General features: G+C 46.7%; 2 protein-coding genes across 4 annotated transcripts; both read right to left on the bottom strand.

Annotated features, from left to right (window-relative positions):
* Position 1: 1 nt before the first annotated feature.
* On the bottom strand, positions 2 to 6158 carry LOC136199639 (uncharacterized). The gene is made up of 14 exons (XM_065989887.1): positions 5886 to 6158; positions 5725 to 5831; positions 5478 to 5671; positions 5316 to 5430; positions 4920 to 5228; positions 4565 to 4864; positions 4200 to 4514; positions 3885 to 4151; positions 3517 to 3831; positions 2870 to 3466; positions 2512 to 2820; positions 2179 to 2457; positions 1752 to 2123; positions 2 to 1699 (listed from the first exon to the last, which is right to left on the bottom strand). Exons 1-14 carry the CDS (start codon positions 5963 to 5965, stop codon positions 279 to 281), a joined length of 4980 nt encoding a protein of 1659 aa, XP_065845959.1. The 5' UTR covers positions 5966 to 6158; the 3' UTR covers positions 2 to 278.
* LOC136199640 (phosphatidylinositol phosphatase PTPRQ-like) lies at positions 6030 to 12143 on the bottom strand. Of its 3 annotated transcripts, XM_065989888.1 has the most exons (23): positions 11933 to 12143; positions 11825 to 11881; positions 11471 to 11774; positions 11225 to 11368; positions 10850 to 11161; positions 10521 to 10802; positions 10178 to 10465; positions 9803 to 10129; positions 9473 to 9749; positions 9315 to 9421; positions 9067 to 9260; positions 8914 to 9019; positions 8721 to 8867; positions 8371 to 8664; positions 8013 to 8318; positions 7674 to 7965; positions 7518 to 7624; positions 7275 to 7468; positions 7113 to 7227; positions 6919 to 7059; positions 6572 to 6865; positions 6212 to 6517; positions 6030 to 6162 (listed from the first exon to the last, which is right to left on the bottom strand). In XM_065989888.1, exons 3-22 carry the CDS (start codon positions 11499 to 11501, stop codon positions 6273 to 6275), a joined length of 4203 nt encoding a protein of 1400 aa, XP_065845960.1. In that variant the 5' UTR covers positions 11502 to 11774; positions 11825 to 11881; positions 11933 to 12143; the 3' UTR covers positions 6030 to 6162; positions 6212 to 6272. The 3 variants fall into 3 exon arrangements, with proteins under 3 accessions (XP_065845960.1, XP_065845961.1, XP_065845962.1); XM_065989889.1 differs by lacking the exon at positions 11825 to 11881; XM_065989890.1 differs by having other exon boundaries at positions 11231 to 11368; positions 11471 to 11881.
* Positions 12144 to 12464: the final 321 nt, after the last annotated feature.

A 12464-nucleotide genomic window follows, 5' to 3' on the forward strand; every position in this document is an offset into this window, starting at 1 on the left:
ATCGAGACAGCAAATTACGACGCTCTTTTCATAGGGATAATACGCTAGTCATGCCCGTTGCCACATTCACTGTCTAAAATTACAACCATTTGGGACAAAATATTTAGTGCAGTTACTAATGGCTACCAGTAGTATAGGCCCCAGTAGTAGTGCCTACTAAGTGATTCGTGCTGTTATAGTTGTATGCGTGTGAAATGAAAAGGTTGCTGCATGTGCCTACAGGTAAATTGTCGGCTCCGGCGAGACGCCGGTGTACCGTGACGACGGATTTTCGTTGATCACCGCTTTTTTTCGCAACCAGTTTCTGCCGCTGCTTCTGGCGAATCTAAATCCTCTGTGCTGACATTCGCGTAAGCCGAACCCTGAGACGACAATATCTTTTCCTTCTCTTCCACCTCCTCGCGCTCTCTCTGAGGAATCTCCACGCACGTATTACGCTTCTGACCGCTTGACGCAGAAGGAACATCGCCACTCATATCTAAGTAAGCGTTTTTCGATTGAGGCAATAAAGTTTCTTCTCCACACATGGAATCCAATTTCGTACCAGAAGAGACGGGACTCATCGGCGAATAATCCTCTTGAACGGGAGACCTTGATTGGGTCGGCGTCTTATCTAAATAACTTGCAGATGTGTCGCCCGAATCTCTCATATTTTGCAAAGCGTTGGCCACGTCGCCCGACTTGATTCTTGCCGATGGATTCCTCTCCCAACAACGGAGCATCAGCTGGAACACAGACCGGGGACACAGCGGCGGACATTCCAACCTCAAGCTACCCTGAAGAATGCCGTCGATTACTTGCTCGTTGCCTTGACCAAAATACGGCTGATAGCCAAACACGAAAATCTCCCATAAAAGGACGCCCAGTGACCAGACGTCCGATTCGACAGTGTATTTTCCGTCGGTGATCGCTTCCGGTGCCATCCATCGAATCGGCAACGCGCCGCCTCTGCGACGATAATACTCTTCCTCGTACACATCTCTCGCCATTCCAAAGTCGGAGATTTTCACCGACAATTGTTTGTCGCTTTCGCCGACGAGACAGTTTCGCGCAGCGATGTCGCGATGAACAAACCTTCGCGATGCGAGATAGGCGACGCCGGATGCCGCCTGAGCGGCGATGTCGACCAGTTGCGCGATCGAGAGAAGAGGACGCGCATGCATTTCGTTGGGACGAGCTTTTCGAATGTAGTCCTTCAAATCGCCGTGTTTCATCAGTTCCGTGATGAGATAGAGTGGTTCGTCATGCGTGCAGATTCCCAGAAGACGAACGATGTTCGGATGATCGAAGACCATCATGATTTCCATTTCCTTTCGGAAATCTTCGGCCGTTTCCTGCGACGATCCTCGCTTCACCGTTTTTACGGCAACTCGCGTTTTATCTTCGCCTTTGACAATTCCCGTGGCCCAGGCGGAATAGACTTTTCCGAATTGACCTTCGCCGAGTTCGTCTTCGATTTTGAGTCGGTCCTTGCTGAATTGGAATTCGTCGTACGTTGGCCACGTCATGAGCCAACTGTGAGCTCCTCCGGAGGCGTCGTACAAGCTTCGGCGTTTCTGTAAGTCCTCCATCTCCATGATTTCTAATTTTGCCTGACGACGTCTCTTTCGCACGCAGATGATAACAATCACGAGTACGATTAGTACCAGTACGGCTACAGAAACAGCTACAGCAATGATCATTGACATATCATCACTCCCTAAATGATGATAAATAAAAGCGAGGAAAAAACAACGTTGTACATGTCTTACCTCGTGGTTCAGACGTACTCGGAATAAGGAACCGGCAAGGATCGCTGCTTGGACCAACGGTCGTTTGTCCGCAATCAGCGTGATTTTCAGCTTCCATAGTTACCGTGTACCACTGGTCGAAGTCAATCGTAGACTCATCGACATCCAAGGTATTTGATCCACCGACCGATTGCCCGACGTCCTTAAAGACTTGCCCAATGCCCGTTTCGTTTCCTTTGAACAAATTGACACGGTATCCTCGAGGTTTACCGCGCCAGTCCGACATAGAAACGTCCGTGTAATTTAATCGAATCGCCTTCACTTTGTCTTGATTTCCCTCTTGATTTCCCTGAAGAGCTTCGCAAGTGTGAATCACAGCCGCAGACAGGGGAGCTGGAACAAACGACATTAAATAACATACTCAATTGTCATTTGAGCACATGCACACCTGCTGCGCAAGTAAAAACGTTTCGAGTTCCAAATGCACCCGCTCCTCGCCCAGAATGCGCTCGAATACGCACGGTATAAGAATGATAAGGCTCGAGACCAAAGAATTCCGCTTCACCAGTCGCGTTTGAAGTCCCGTTCGAAGTAATGTATACGTGACCTTGAACAGACGATGTGCTTGCTTTTACTCGAAATAGAAGTCCATTAGGCTTGACTGTCCACGAGAGTTTTATCCACGTCGAATTCCTGTCAAGCTCTCTAATATGTGGTTTATCAGGTACTTAAAAGAAATCGATAATTAAAGAAATAAAAATAAAGAATTATTGCGACAAACCTCCTTCTCCAGTTTTGTTTCTTCCAGAAGCGAAAGGACCTTCCTCGTCGACGTTACACGTTTTTGCCGCGATTTCTACGTGATACATGGTATACGGCGTTAGTTCTTTAAGCGGCTCTTCGTGATTTTCAGCGTCAATCTTTATATCAGATCTTTTGTCATTGGGACTGTTGAGCGGCCAGTACCGCGCGACGTAGCCGCACAACACGCCGTTCAAGTCAGATTCCAAAGGCGAAATCCAACTCAGAAGAAGCGTCGAGCTTTCGTTCGTTCGACTAACAGTGAAATTTCGCGGAGGGGACGATGGAGCTAACAACGATTTTCACAATCAAATAAAACGTTTTCAAAATTAGCTTACCAGATGAAAGCGTCTGAAAATAATGAAGGTCAGATGTGTCTCCGAGCGACCCGTCCGCGTAACCAGCAACCAGCTTAGCCAGGAAAAGCGTATTCGGCGTCAAATTTTCCACACTTGCAATCGTCTCATTAACTTGCGTAAAGAAGTAGATAGATCCGAATATTTGTTGAACAGTAAGTGTATAGTTCAGCAGATTCGGATGCGATGTTCTTAACGGTCGTTCCCAATTCAAAGTCACCGACGTCGACGTAAGATTCCAATGAGTGACTTTGCGCGGTGTTCTATCATCGGGATCTACAAATTTCGTGAACATTAGGATCGGATCGCTGCCGGCTCCCTTTCCTGAGATCGTCCTTGCTCGAATAATGACGGAATACTGTGCCGGATATTCGAGTCCTTCTACTTCTTGAAATCGTGCCATTGGATTGTTCTGGTGAATGATTGCGAATATTTTTGGCGTTCCTGTTACGTTTTTCCACTGCTTGGTGATCTCGTACTCGGTGATAATGCCGTTGGGTTTCTTCGGCGGAGACCACGAGACGAGTAGACTCGCTCGTCTCGTCGCATCGACCCGAACGACATCAGGTGGACCCGGCTCTAAAAACCCAATCAAATCATAAATAATAAACCTCGTTATTAGTTCCTACTTCCTTGATTGGTGCGGATGACAAGTAAGTCTGACGTAGGACCTTGGTGATCGTAGAGAATGTTGAAGGCTCGCATGGACAACTGATATTCTGTGTATCCCGTCAAATCGGCGACTCTCCATCGAAAGAATCGGCCATCCGGCAAGCCGAGTTCGTCCGGACGCAGATCCACGTCTGTTGTCCATCCCGTTGCCGTTTCAGTAATGCGATACGAATAAGCAATCCGACCGTTTGGGAATCTAGGCGGTTCCCATTCGAGAAGGACGGACGATGCGCCGACGTCAGGAATTCGAAACGATCCAAGCGGACCAGGAGCTGCGTGACAGAGAAAAAAATAAATAATCGTACTCCATCTTCTATACACGTACTTCCTTCGAGTGTATAGGCAAATGTGACGGCACTTGCATTTCCGCCTTCGGCCTTCACTTCAATCCGATAGTAAGTGTACGGAGACAAACGATCGAGTTCGTAAGACTCATTTCTCGTCGTCGCGTTTAGCTTCTTTCTTTCCTGATCATCTGCGCTGTAGACTATTACGTAGCGCGAGATCTTGCCAGCGGACGGAGCTAGCCACGACACTGAAATTCTTTCCGGTGTACCTGACTTTGCTGTCAGTCCTCGTGGAGCTCCAGGAACTAAAAAACTATTCAAATAATGAAAACCAATGCACATTATTTACTAACTTTGCTTCAGAGTCACGACGTGAGCGAGAGCGGTCTTCTCGCCTAGTCCCTGCGACGTTCGTGCTCGCATGTAGATCGAATAGTTCGTTCCTTCCGTAAGGTTTGTTATGATGATGGTACTTTTGTCTCTTTGAACCGTGACGTTGGCAACCGAGACCAAGGATGCCAAATTGCGTCGACGACGATTTGACGATGTAAAGACAAAAATGCGATAGTCCAAAATCTCGCCGCGAGGTTCCGACGGTGCCGTCCAGCTCAGAGAGATCGCCGTCGAGCTCACAGGATCAGCCCGTCCCAATGAAGGAGGACCAGGAACTACACGAAGAAATACCGATCAAATCTTTAGAATTTAAAATATTCTTTACCGTCTTCGCTGGTTCGCACTATGAGATCGTCACTGAACGGTCCGAGACTCTTGTTCGTTCGCCCGCTCACTTCGACAATGTAAAACGTGTACGGTAAAAGACCGCTAAGCGTAGCCGACGTCTCCGTTCCGCGCACCGTTACTGTTTTCTCAGCTTCGCCGCCCTTCTGAGCGACGTACGTGACGACGTAGTCGAGAAGAATGCCGTTGCGACTATCTCTAGGTATCGCTTCCCAAGAAATCCTTACGCTGCTTTTTGTAGCGTGAGCCAGCGAAACGTTGGACGGTGGCTCGTCGGGAACTGTAATAAACGATAACTGCAAAAAAATCATCAAACTATGATGAGCTCCTCTTACCGTCTTCCGGAGTGGTGAATTCGTAGGGGTCTGACGGTGGCCCGAAGCCAATCGTCGTTGCCGCGCTAACTCGTATTCGATACTTTCGTCCAGAGAAAAGATTTCTCACTGTCGCGTTCGTCTGCGGTGCGACGGTGTCGATTTCTTGTGCTAAAACCCACTGACCTAAGCTGCTTTCAATCTCGACAGCTACTTTGTAGTTCGTAATTTTTCCGTTCGGGTCAAACAGATCAGGTGCCTTCCAAACTATAAGAGCTTCCTTGTTAGGTAGAGACTTAACCGCAATATCGATAGGGCTCTCGTCCGGACCTACACAAAAATCGCCGACAGTTTGTACGCGTACTTCCTTTCTTTACACTTCAACTTAGCTGCGTGTAACTATAAGAGACGCTTTACCTCTAGTTGTCCGCGCTTTGAAAACGGGAGTAAGAGGACCTCCTCCCGCACCCGTGAATGCCTGCATCCACACTGAATACTCGCCAAAAGACTCCAAGTTTGACAAAGTGTAATTCTACTAAGCGAGTTAGATTACGATTATCAGTTGAGAATTAGTCGTACCGTAGAACTTGGAGATGCAGTCACATTTTGGACATCACTTGGCACTGCGAGCCCGCTCTCTCTTTGATAGTAAATGACGTACTTCTCCAACACTCCGTTGATCAGAGTACACAGCATTTCGGTCCAAGTTAGTAGAAGCTCCTTTCTTCCAATGGTTCCAACAACGGACAAATTCCGAGGAGCACAAGTTGGTCCTATTTTTATTAAAACATAAATATTAGTAATAACAAATCAGAGTTCGCCTTACTGTCTTCTGCTGTCAAGACGATATTTGCATTCCAATCGCTGTAGTACTTTCTTCCTCCTGGTCCGTCTTGAGATACAGCGAAAACAAACACGTCGTACCACGAGTAACTAGAAAACAAGTCCTGAGAGCATCAAGGAGAGGAGGTAATTAAAGATTAGAACCTTGTCAAGTTGGTGATCACAAATTCTGTTTCGTTTTGCACAGAAGCGACGTCGTAATAATAATCACAGCCACACATCATTTGGATATGTGCTTCTTCGTTGCTAAAACTGTTATAGTAGCCGTCGGAAGAACATCGGTATTCAATGCGTATTCCCACAAACAATCCGTTCACATCCCTTGGAGGCGGGTTAGACCAAGTCACTTTGAGACCGGCCAGACCGTCAATGCTTAAACTGACATTCTGAATAGAAAGAATTACCGGGCTTGCAGGACGGGCTAAAAGATTTCAACTCAAAATTATATATGACAAACATTCTTTACAAACCTGCGTGAGTCCTTGCAGAAAGAATTGCAGAGAAAGGACCCGGACCAACGCTTGTATAGGCTCAAACTTTGACGTCATAAACTACGTACTCCTCCAGGCCAGATAGAGTCAAAGAAGTAACGTTTCCGCTGACATTGACAGAATGCGGATCGGTATCGAAATCATCTCCTACGTAGTTAATCTCATAAGCAGTGATCACTCCATTCCGATCCGCGACAGAGAAAGTTGCCCACTGAACGACAAGCCGAGCCGGTCTGCAGCCGTGACAGCCCCGGAAAACTGACAACAGACGCGGTGCTTTAGGAACTACGAGAAGGTCAATCATGAAAGAACAAAGCAAATGTGAATTATCTATCTGACCGTCCTCTTCCGTCCGAACTCTCAGAGGAGGATCCGGTCCCTCCGGACTCAAGCCTTCTTCGGTAGCCGCATCCATTGTGATCGTGTAGTTGGTAAAAGGACGAAGACCTGTCAGCGTTGCGTTGAACGCATCGACGTCATCGACGTCGTATCGTCTTCGCAGCGATTCCCCGTCTGCCCGATAGTATATGTTGTAGCCAGAAACGTTGAAATCATTCAAAGAAGACCACTCTACCAGAACGGCAGTAGAAGATAAGACGGTGGCCGTAATATTTTGAGGTGGAAACTCAGGAACTAAAATAGAATTCTCTGATTGCGATCAAACGAACCTGGTTCGACTATCGTACCGAGACATTCGGGTATACTGGCGAATTGTGATAGAATGCACGTGTCACAATTTTGTCCTTCGGCGCCGTCGCGGCACAAACATTGGCCTGTCGTCAGGTTACAATTTTCGCTCACCGAACCCGGTAAATAACATTCGCAAACTGAAAACACTCCAACTTAGCCGCGAGTAGCGGTAAATTCAGAGACGTTTTACCTCCAGTTGTCCGCGCTCTGACTACGGGAGTAAGAGGACCTCCTCCCGCACCTGTGAATGCTTGCATCCACACTGAATACTCGCCAAAAGACTTCAACTTTGACAAAGTGTAATTCTACAAAGTGAGTAAGATTACGATTATTAGTCGAGAATTAGTCGTACCGTAGAACGTGGAGATGCAGTCACATTTTGGACATCACTTGGCGCTGCTGGCCCGGTCTCTCTTCGATAGTAAATAACGTACTTCTCCAACACCCCGTTGATCAGAGTGCACAGAAGTTCGATCCAAGATATTAGAAGCTCCTTTCTTCCAACGGTTCCAACAACGGACAAATTCCGAGGAACGCCAGTTGGTTCTAGTTTTATTAAATAAAATGTACCGATACTTGTACAGAGTTGCCTTACTGTCTTCTGCTGTCAAAACGACATCAAACGTCCAATCGCTTGAGTATCGTATTCCTCCTGATCCATCTTGAGATACTGCTTGAACAATAACGTCGTACCACGAGTAACTAGAAGCAAGTCCTAAGAGCATCAAGTAGAGGAGGTAAAGATTAGAACCTTGTCAAGTTGGTGATCACAAACTCAGTTCCGTTCTTCAAGAAATTCATTTCGTAATGATAATCGCAGTCACACATCATTTGAATATGTGCCTCTTCGTAACTGCTGAAAAGGTTACTATTGTAGTAGCCGTCGGAAGAACAATAGAAAGTAATTCGTATTCCCCCAAACAATCCATTGACATCCCTTGGAGACGGGTTAGACCAAGTCACTTTGAGACCAGCCAGACCGTCAATGCTTGAACTTGAACTGACGTTCTGGATAGAAAGAATTACCGGACTTGCAGGACGAGCTATAGAACAATTTTAAAAGAATGACAAATATTTTTCATCTACAAACCTGCGTGAGTCCTTGCAGAAAGAATTGTAGAGAAAGGACTCGAGCCAACTCTAGTATAGGCTCGAACTTTGACGTCATAAACTACGTACTCCTCCAGGCCAGATAGAATCAAAGAAGTAACGCTTCCGCTGACATTGACAGAATGCGGATCGGTATCGAATTCATCTCCTACGTAGTTAATCTCATAAGCAGTGATCACCCCATTTCGATCCCCAATAGAGAGAGTTGCCCAACGAACGATAAGATAAGCCGGACTCCAGCCGTCACGGTACCGGGAAACTGACAACAGACGTGGTGCTTTAGGAACTACAAGGTCAATATTGCCTGAAAGAACAAAAATGTGAAATATTTATCTGACCGTCCTCTTCCGTCCGAACTCTCAGAGGAGGATCCGGTCCTTCGGGACTCAAGTCTTCTCCGGTAGCCGCATCCATTGTGATCGTGTAGTAGGTATAAGGACTAAGACCTCTCAGCGTTGCGTTGTACGCATTGACGTCATCAACGTCGTATCGTCTTCGCAGCGACTCTCCATCCGCCCGATAATATATGTTGTAGCTAGAAACGTTGAAATTGTTCAAAGGAGACCACTCTATCAGAATGGTAGTAGAAGATAAGACGGTGGCCGTAATATTTTGAGGTGGAAACTCAGGACCTAAAATGAAATTTTCTGATTGCAGTCAAATGAAAAACCGGTTGTGACTATCGTACCAAGACATTCGCTTATATTAACGAATGGTTTTTGCGATAGAATGCACGTATCACAATTTTGTCCTTCGGCGCCGTCGCGGCACAAGCATTGGCCCGTCGTCAGGTCACAATTTTCGCTCACCGAACCCGGTAAATAACATCCGCAAACTGAAAATACACCAACGTAGCCGTGTAGCGGTAAAAGACGTCTTACCTTTAGCTCGGACAATTGGAGTAAGAGGACCTCCTCCTGCACCTGTGAAAGCCTGCATCCACACTGAATACTCGCCAAAAGACTCCAAGTTTGACAAAGTGTAATTCTACTAAGCGAGTTAGATTACGATTATCAGTTGAGAATTAGTTGTACCGTAGAACTTGGAGATGCAGTCACATTTTGGACATCACTTGGCACTGCGAGCCCGCTCTCTCTTTGATAGTAAATGACGTACTTCTCCAACAGTCCGTTGATCAGAGTACACAGCAGTTCGGTCCAAGTTATTAGAAGCTCCTTTCTTCCAATGGTTCCAACAACGGAAAAATTCCGAGGAGCACCAGTTGGTCCTATTTTTATTAAAACATAAAATATTAGTAATAACAAATCAGAGTTCGCCTTACTGTCTTCTGCTGTCAAGACGATATTTGGATTCCAATCACTGTAGTATCGTCTTCCTCCTGGTTCAACTTGAGATACCGCGCGAACAGTAACGTCGTACCATGAGTAACTAAAAAAACAAGTCTCAAATAAGCAAGATGACAAGGGTAAGGATTTGAACCTTGTCAAGTTGGTTATCACAAACTCAGTTTCGTTCTTCAAAAAATGCATTTCGTTGTGATAGTCGCAGCCACACATCATTTGAGCATATCCTTCTGGCCCAAAACCGTTATAGTAGCCATTGGAAGAACAATAAAATTCAATATCTATTCCCACAAACAATCCATTGACATTCCTTGGAGAAAGAGACCAAGTCACTTTGAGACCAGCCAGACCGTCAATGTTGGAATTTGAACTGACATTCTGGATAGAAAGAACTGTAGGACTTGCAGGCGCCGCTAAAAAATTTCTTCAATGATCTATTGTTTTTTGAACCATTTACTGTACTAACCTGCATACGTTCTAACAGACTGATCCAAAGAGAAAGAGCTGGGACCGACTTCGGTGAAAGCCCGGATTCTGACGTCATAAATTACGTACTCTTCCAGGTCAGTTAGCGTCATTGAAGAAATGTTCCCGCTCACATTAGCTGTATGAAGTTCCGTATCAAACTCTGCTCCAATATAGTAAATTTCATAAAGAATGATAATTCCGTTGCGATCTTCCGCAGGAGGAGGATCCCACTTGACCTGAAGTTTGCTCAGACCGCAATTTTCCCAATAGTTAAAACAAGGATCAATAGGGGTGACTGTTAAATTAGTCGGCGGTTGACTAGGCGCTGTGAAAAAACAATAAGCATAAATCAAAAAGAAAGAAGCACTCTAACCGTCTTCGTCAGTGGTCACGGTTATTGGCGAACTTTCCGGACCAATAGCCACGGTAAAAGCACTGACGCTGACGTTGTAACGAGTAAACTCATTCAATCCGGTAAGAGTAAGTGAGAGCATTTCACCGGGAACCAGCTGGGAATGATTAGTCATGACCGTAGCATACACAACCGTGTAGTACACAATGATGCCATTGAGATGGCTATCGGGAGGCGGGACCCACGATACGTACAAACTAGTCGAATTCGAGACAAGAACAGAGACATTCTGAGGAGGAGCGCTTGGAGCTGAACAAAAGATTACATTTCACCACTAAAATGCGCGTCATTTCGTTTCTTTTACCTGACTGTTCCGTATAGGTGCTGCTGCAGCTGGACAAGCCTTCTCCTGCACTCGTCCTTGCAAAGACAAAGACTTGGTACAGCGTAAAAGCACGCAGATCTTCAAAGATGACAAATGTAGTCGTTCCATCAGTAGTGACGCTGCTATGACATGATTCCAAATGGCAGGCCAACACTCTGTAACCAACGATGACTCCATTGGGCTTCATAGGAGGCTTCCAGGACACCAACAAAGCAAACGAACCGTTCGTCATAACCGTTACATTGACCGGAACGTCCGGCACTAAATAGGAACATTATTTTGGCTTCACCATACATAGAAGAACTTACAGCCCTTCGCGCTGTTTATTTTCAAGGGTGGACTGGGCCCTTTAGGTCCTTCTCCTGCACTCGTTCGAGCTGCTACAGTTATGTTATAGTCTTCAAAAGGTTCAACAAACAAGATGTATTTGGTTTCATTGACGTACACCACCGACGGATTCGTCTCGTTCTCGTCAATTCGCTGATAGTAGATGGTGTAGCCAATGAGAATGCCGTTGACGTGGGAAAACGGAGGCGGCTCCCAGGTGAGAAGAACTGACGAGACAGACGAATTGTATGTGATGACCGCACCGCTAACGTTGCGCGGAGAAGCAGTCGGAGCTAGAGAGAATAACGCGCAGAGACACTATTCAGAAATGCTATAGATTGTCCAAGGCAACGAACTTTCACCGGGCAACGTTGGCGTTGCAGTTGTGCGTTGCAGAGACATTGTCGTTGGTGGTGGTGTCGCCGGCGTTGAGACATTGGAACTCTTCAAAGCTGTCGACCAAAGGAGCAAGACTAGAACGATGCGCAGACCCGTGCGTCCTGCAAAAAGCCAAAAACAGTTATTGTTCTGAGTGTATTTGGCTTCTAGTCTAGGCATCCTCGCCACCAGTATGCGGAAATAGGACCTTCGTGTGTTCTCACCTTTGATGATGAATCCTATCTGCTTGGTCATGACTGCCAGTGGGATTGGCACGACGTACAGTAGAACGCGTCACGGTAGCTGATTTTTAGTCAAGCTCCCTTAATTGCACTTCAGTTGCCCGTTCCCAATCGCGGTTGAGACCAGCGCCCATGCACCAGAGATGAAACGCGACGACGGTAGGCGCGGGTAAGTGCTTTCGGCAAAGATGCGCGCAATATAGCCAAGAGCAGGATCGAACCCCTAAATGTCGATCGCGCGGTTTGGGGATACGTTGGGGATAAATGACCCGCTCACTGTCTCGATCTACATAATTAAAAGATGCGCGCGCAATATAGCCAAGAGCAGGATCGAACCCCTAAAGGTCCATCACGCGGTTTGGGGATACGTTGGGGATAAATGACTGTCTCGATCTACATAACTGAATAAGCTCACAAATAGGCCCGACAATTAACGCTGCTAACCCATCAAACTCCAGTCATCAGAGACCGTTGATTGAAGACACGGAAATAGACGCTATTCGGGTTTTCTCCACTACGTTATCGAAATTCATCGACTTCGAGCATTCGCGGGGTGCCGTGAAGAAAACCCGGACGAAAATCCGGTAGCCCAACTTGACGACGCTCTGAGCAGCAGAACAAATCGTCTCGACCCTTCCGGTGTTTCAGTCTCTGGCCAGGACGACGCGAAACTGTTCGAGTATTCGTCAATGTTCTGCGCGTGCCCGGCTGCTAGTCACGTGTATAGAACGCTGTAACTCGTTCCGCGTTTCCTCCAAGACCTCCGTGTTTGCCCGTACAGTAGAACGTCACGGTAGTCACTGGTAAGCTCGCTTGCAACTCAGTTGCCCGTTCCCAATCGGTCGAGACCAGCGGGGCTCACTAGAGATGAAACTTGATGATTGCAGGCGCGGACAAGGGCGATATCCGGCCGACATATATATGTACGCGGTCAAAGAGAACAGCGCGCTTCAGAGAAAGGAGTCACGCGGTCCTA

Source organism: Oscarella lobularis, chromosome 1, assembly GCF_947507565.1.
Source record: "Oscarella lobularis chromosome 1, ooOscLobu1.1, whole genome shotgun sequence".
NCBI lineage: Eukaryota > Metazoa > Porifera > Homoscleromorpha > Homosclerophorida > Oscarellidae > Oscarella > Oscarella lobularis.

Bases quoted from the DNA above. Each gene is read 5' to 3' on its own strand.
- LOC136199640 (XM_065989889.1), bottom strand. From the start codon at position 11,501: ATGACCAAGCAGATAGGATTCATCATCAAAG. The intron at 9,750-9,802 runs GTTAGTACAGTA...GAAATTTTTTAG, and splicing joins GTCTGTTAGAACGTATGCAG to CGGCGCCTGCAAGTCCTACA. The intron at 7,228-7,274 runs GTACGACTAATT...CTCACTTTGTAG, and splicing joins CTGCATCTCCACGTTCTACG to AATTACACTTTGTCAAAGTT.
- LOC136199639 (XM_065989887.1), bottom strand. From the start codon at position 5,965: ATGATGTGTGGCTGTGATTATTATTACGACGTCGCTTCTGTGCAAAAC. The intron at 3,467-3,516 runs GTAGGAACTAAT...TTGGGTTTTTAG, and splicing joins CATCCGCACCAATCAAGGAA to AGCCGGGTCCACCTGATGTC. The intron at 2,821-2,869 runs GTAAGCTAATTT...AATCGTTGTTAG, and splicing joins TTTTCAGACGCTTTCATCTG to CTCCATCGTCCCCTCCGCGA.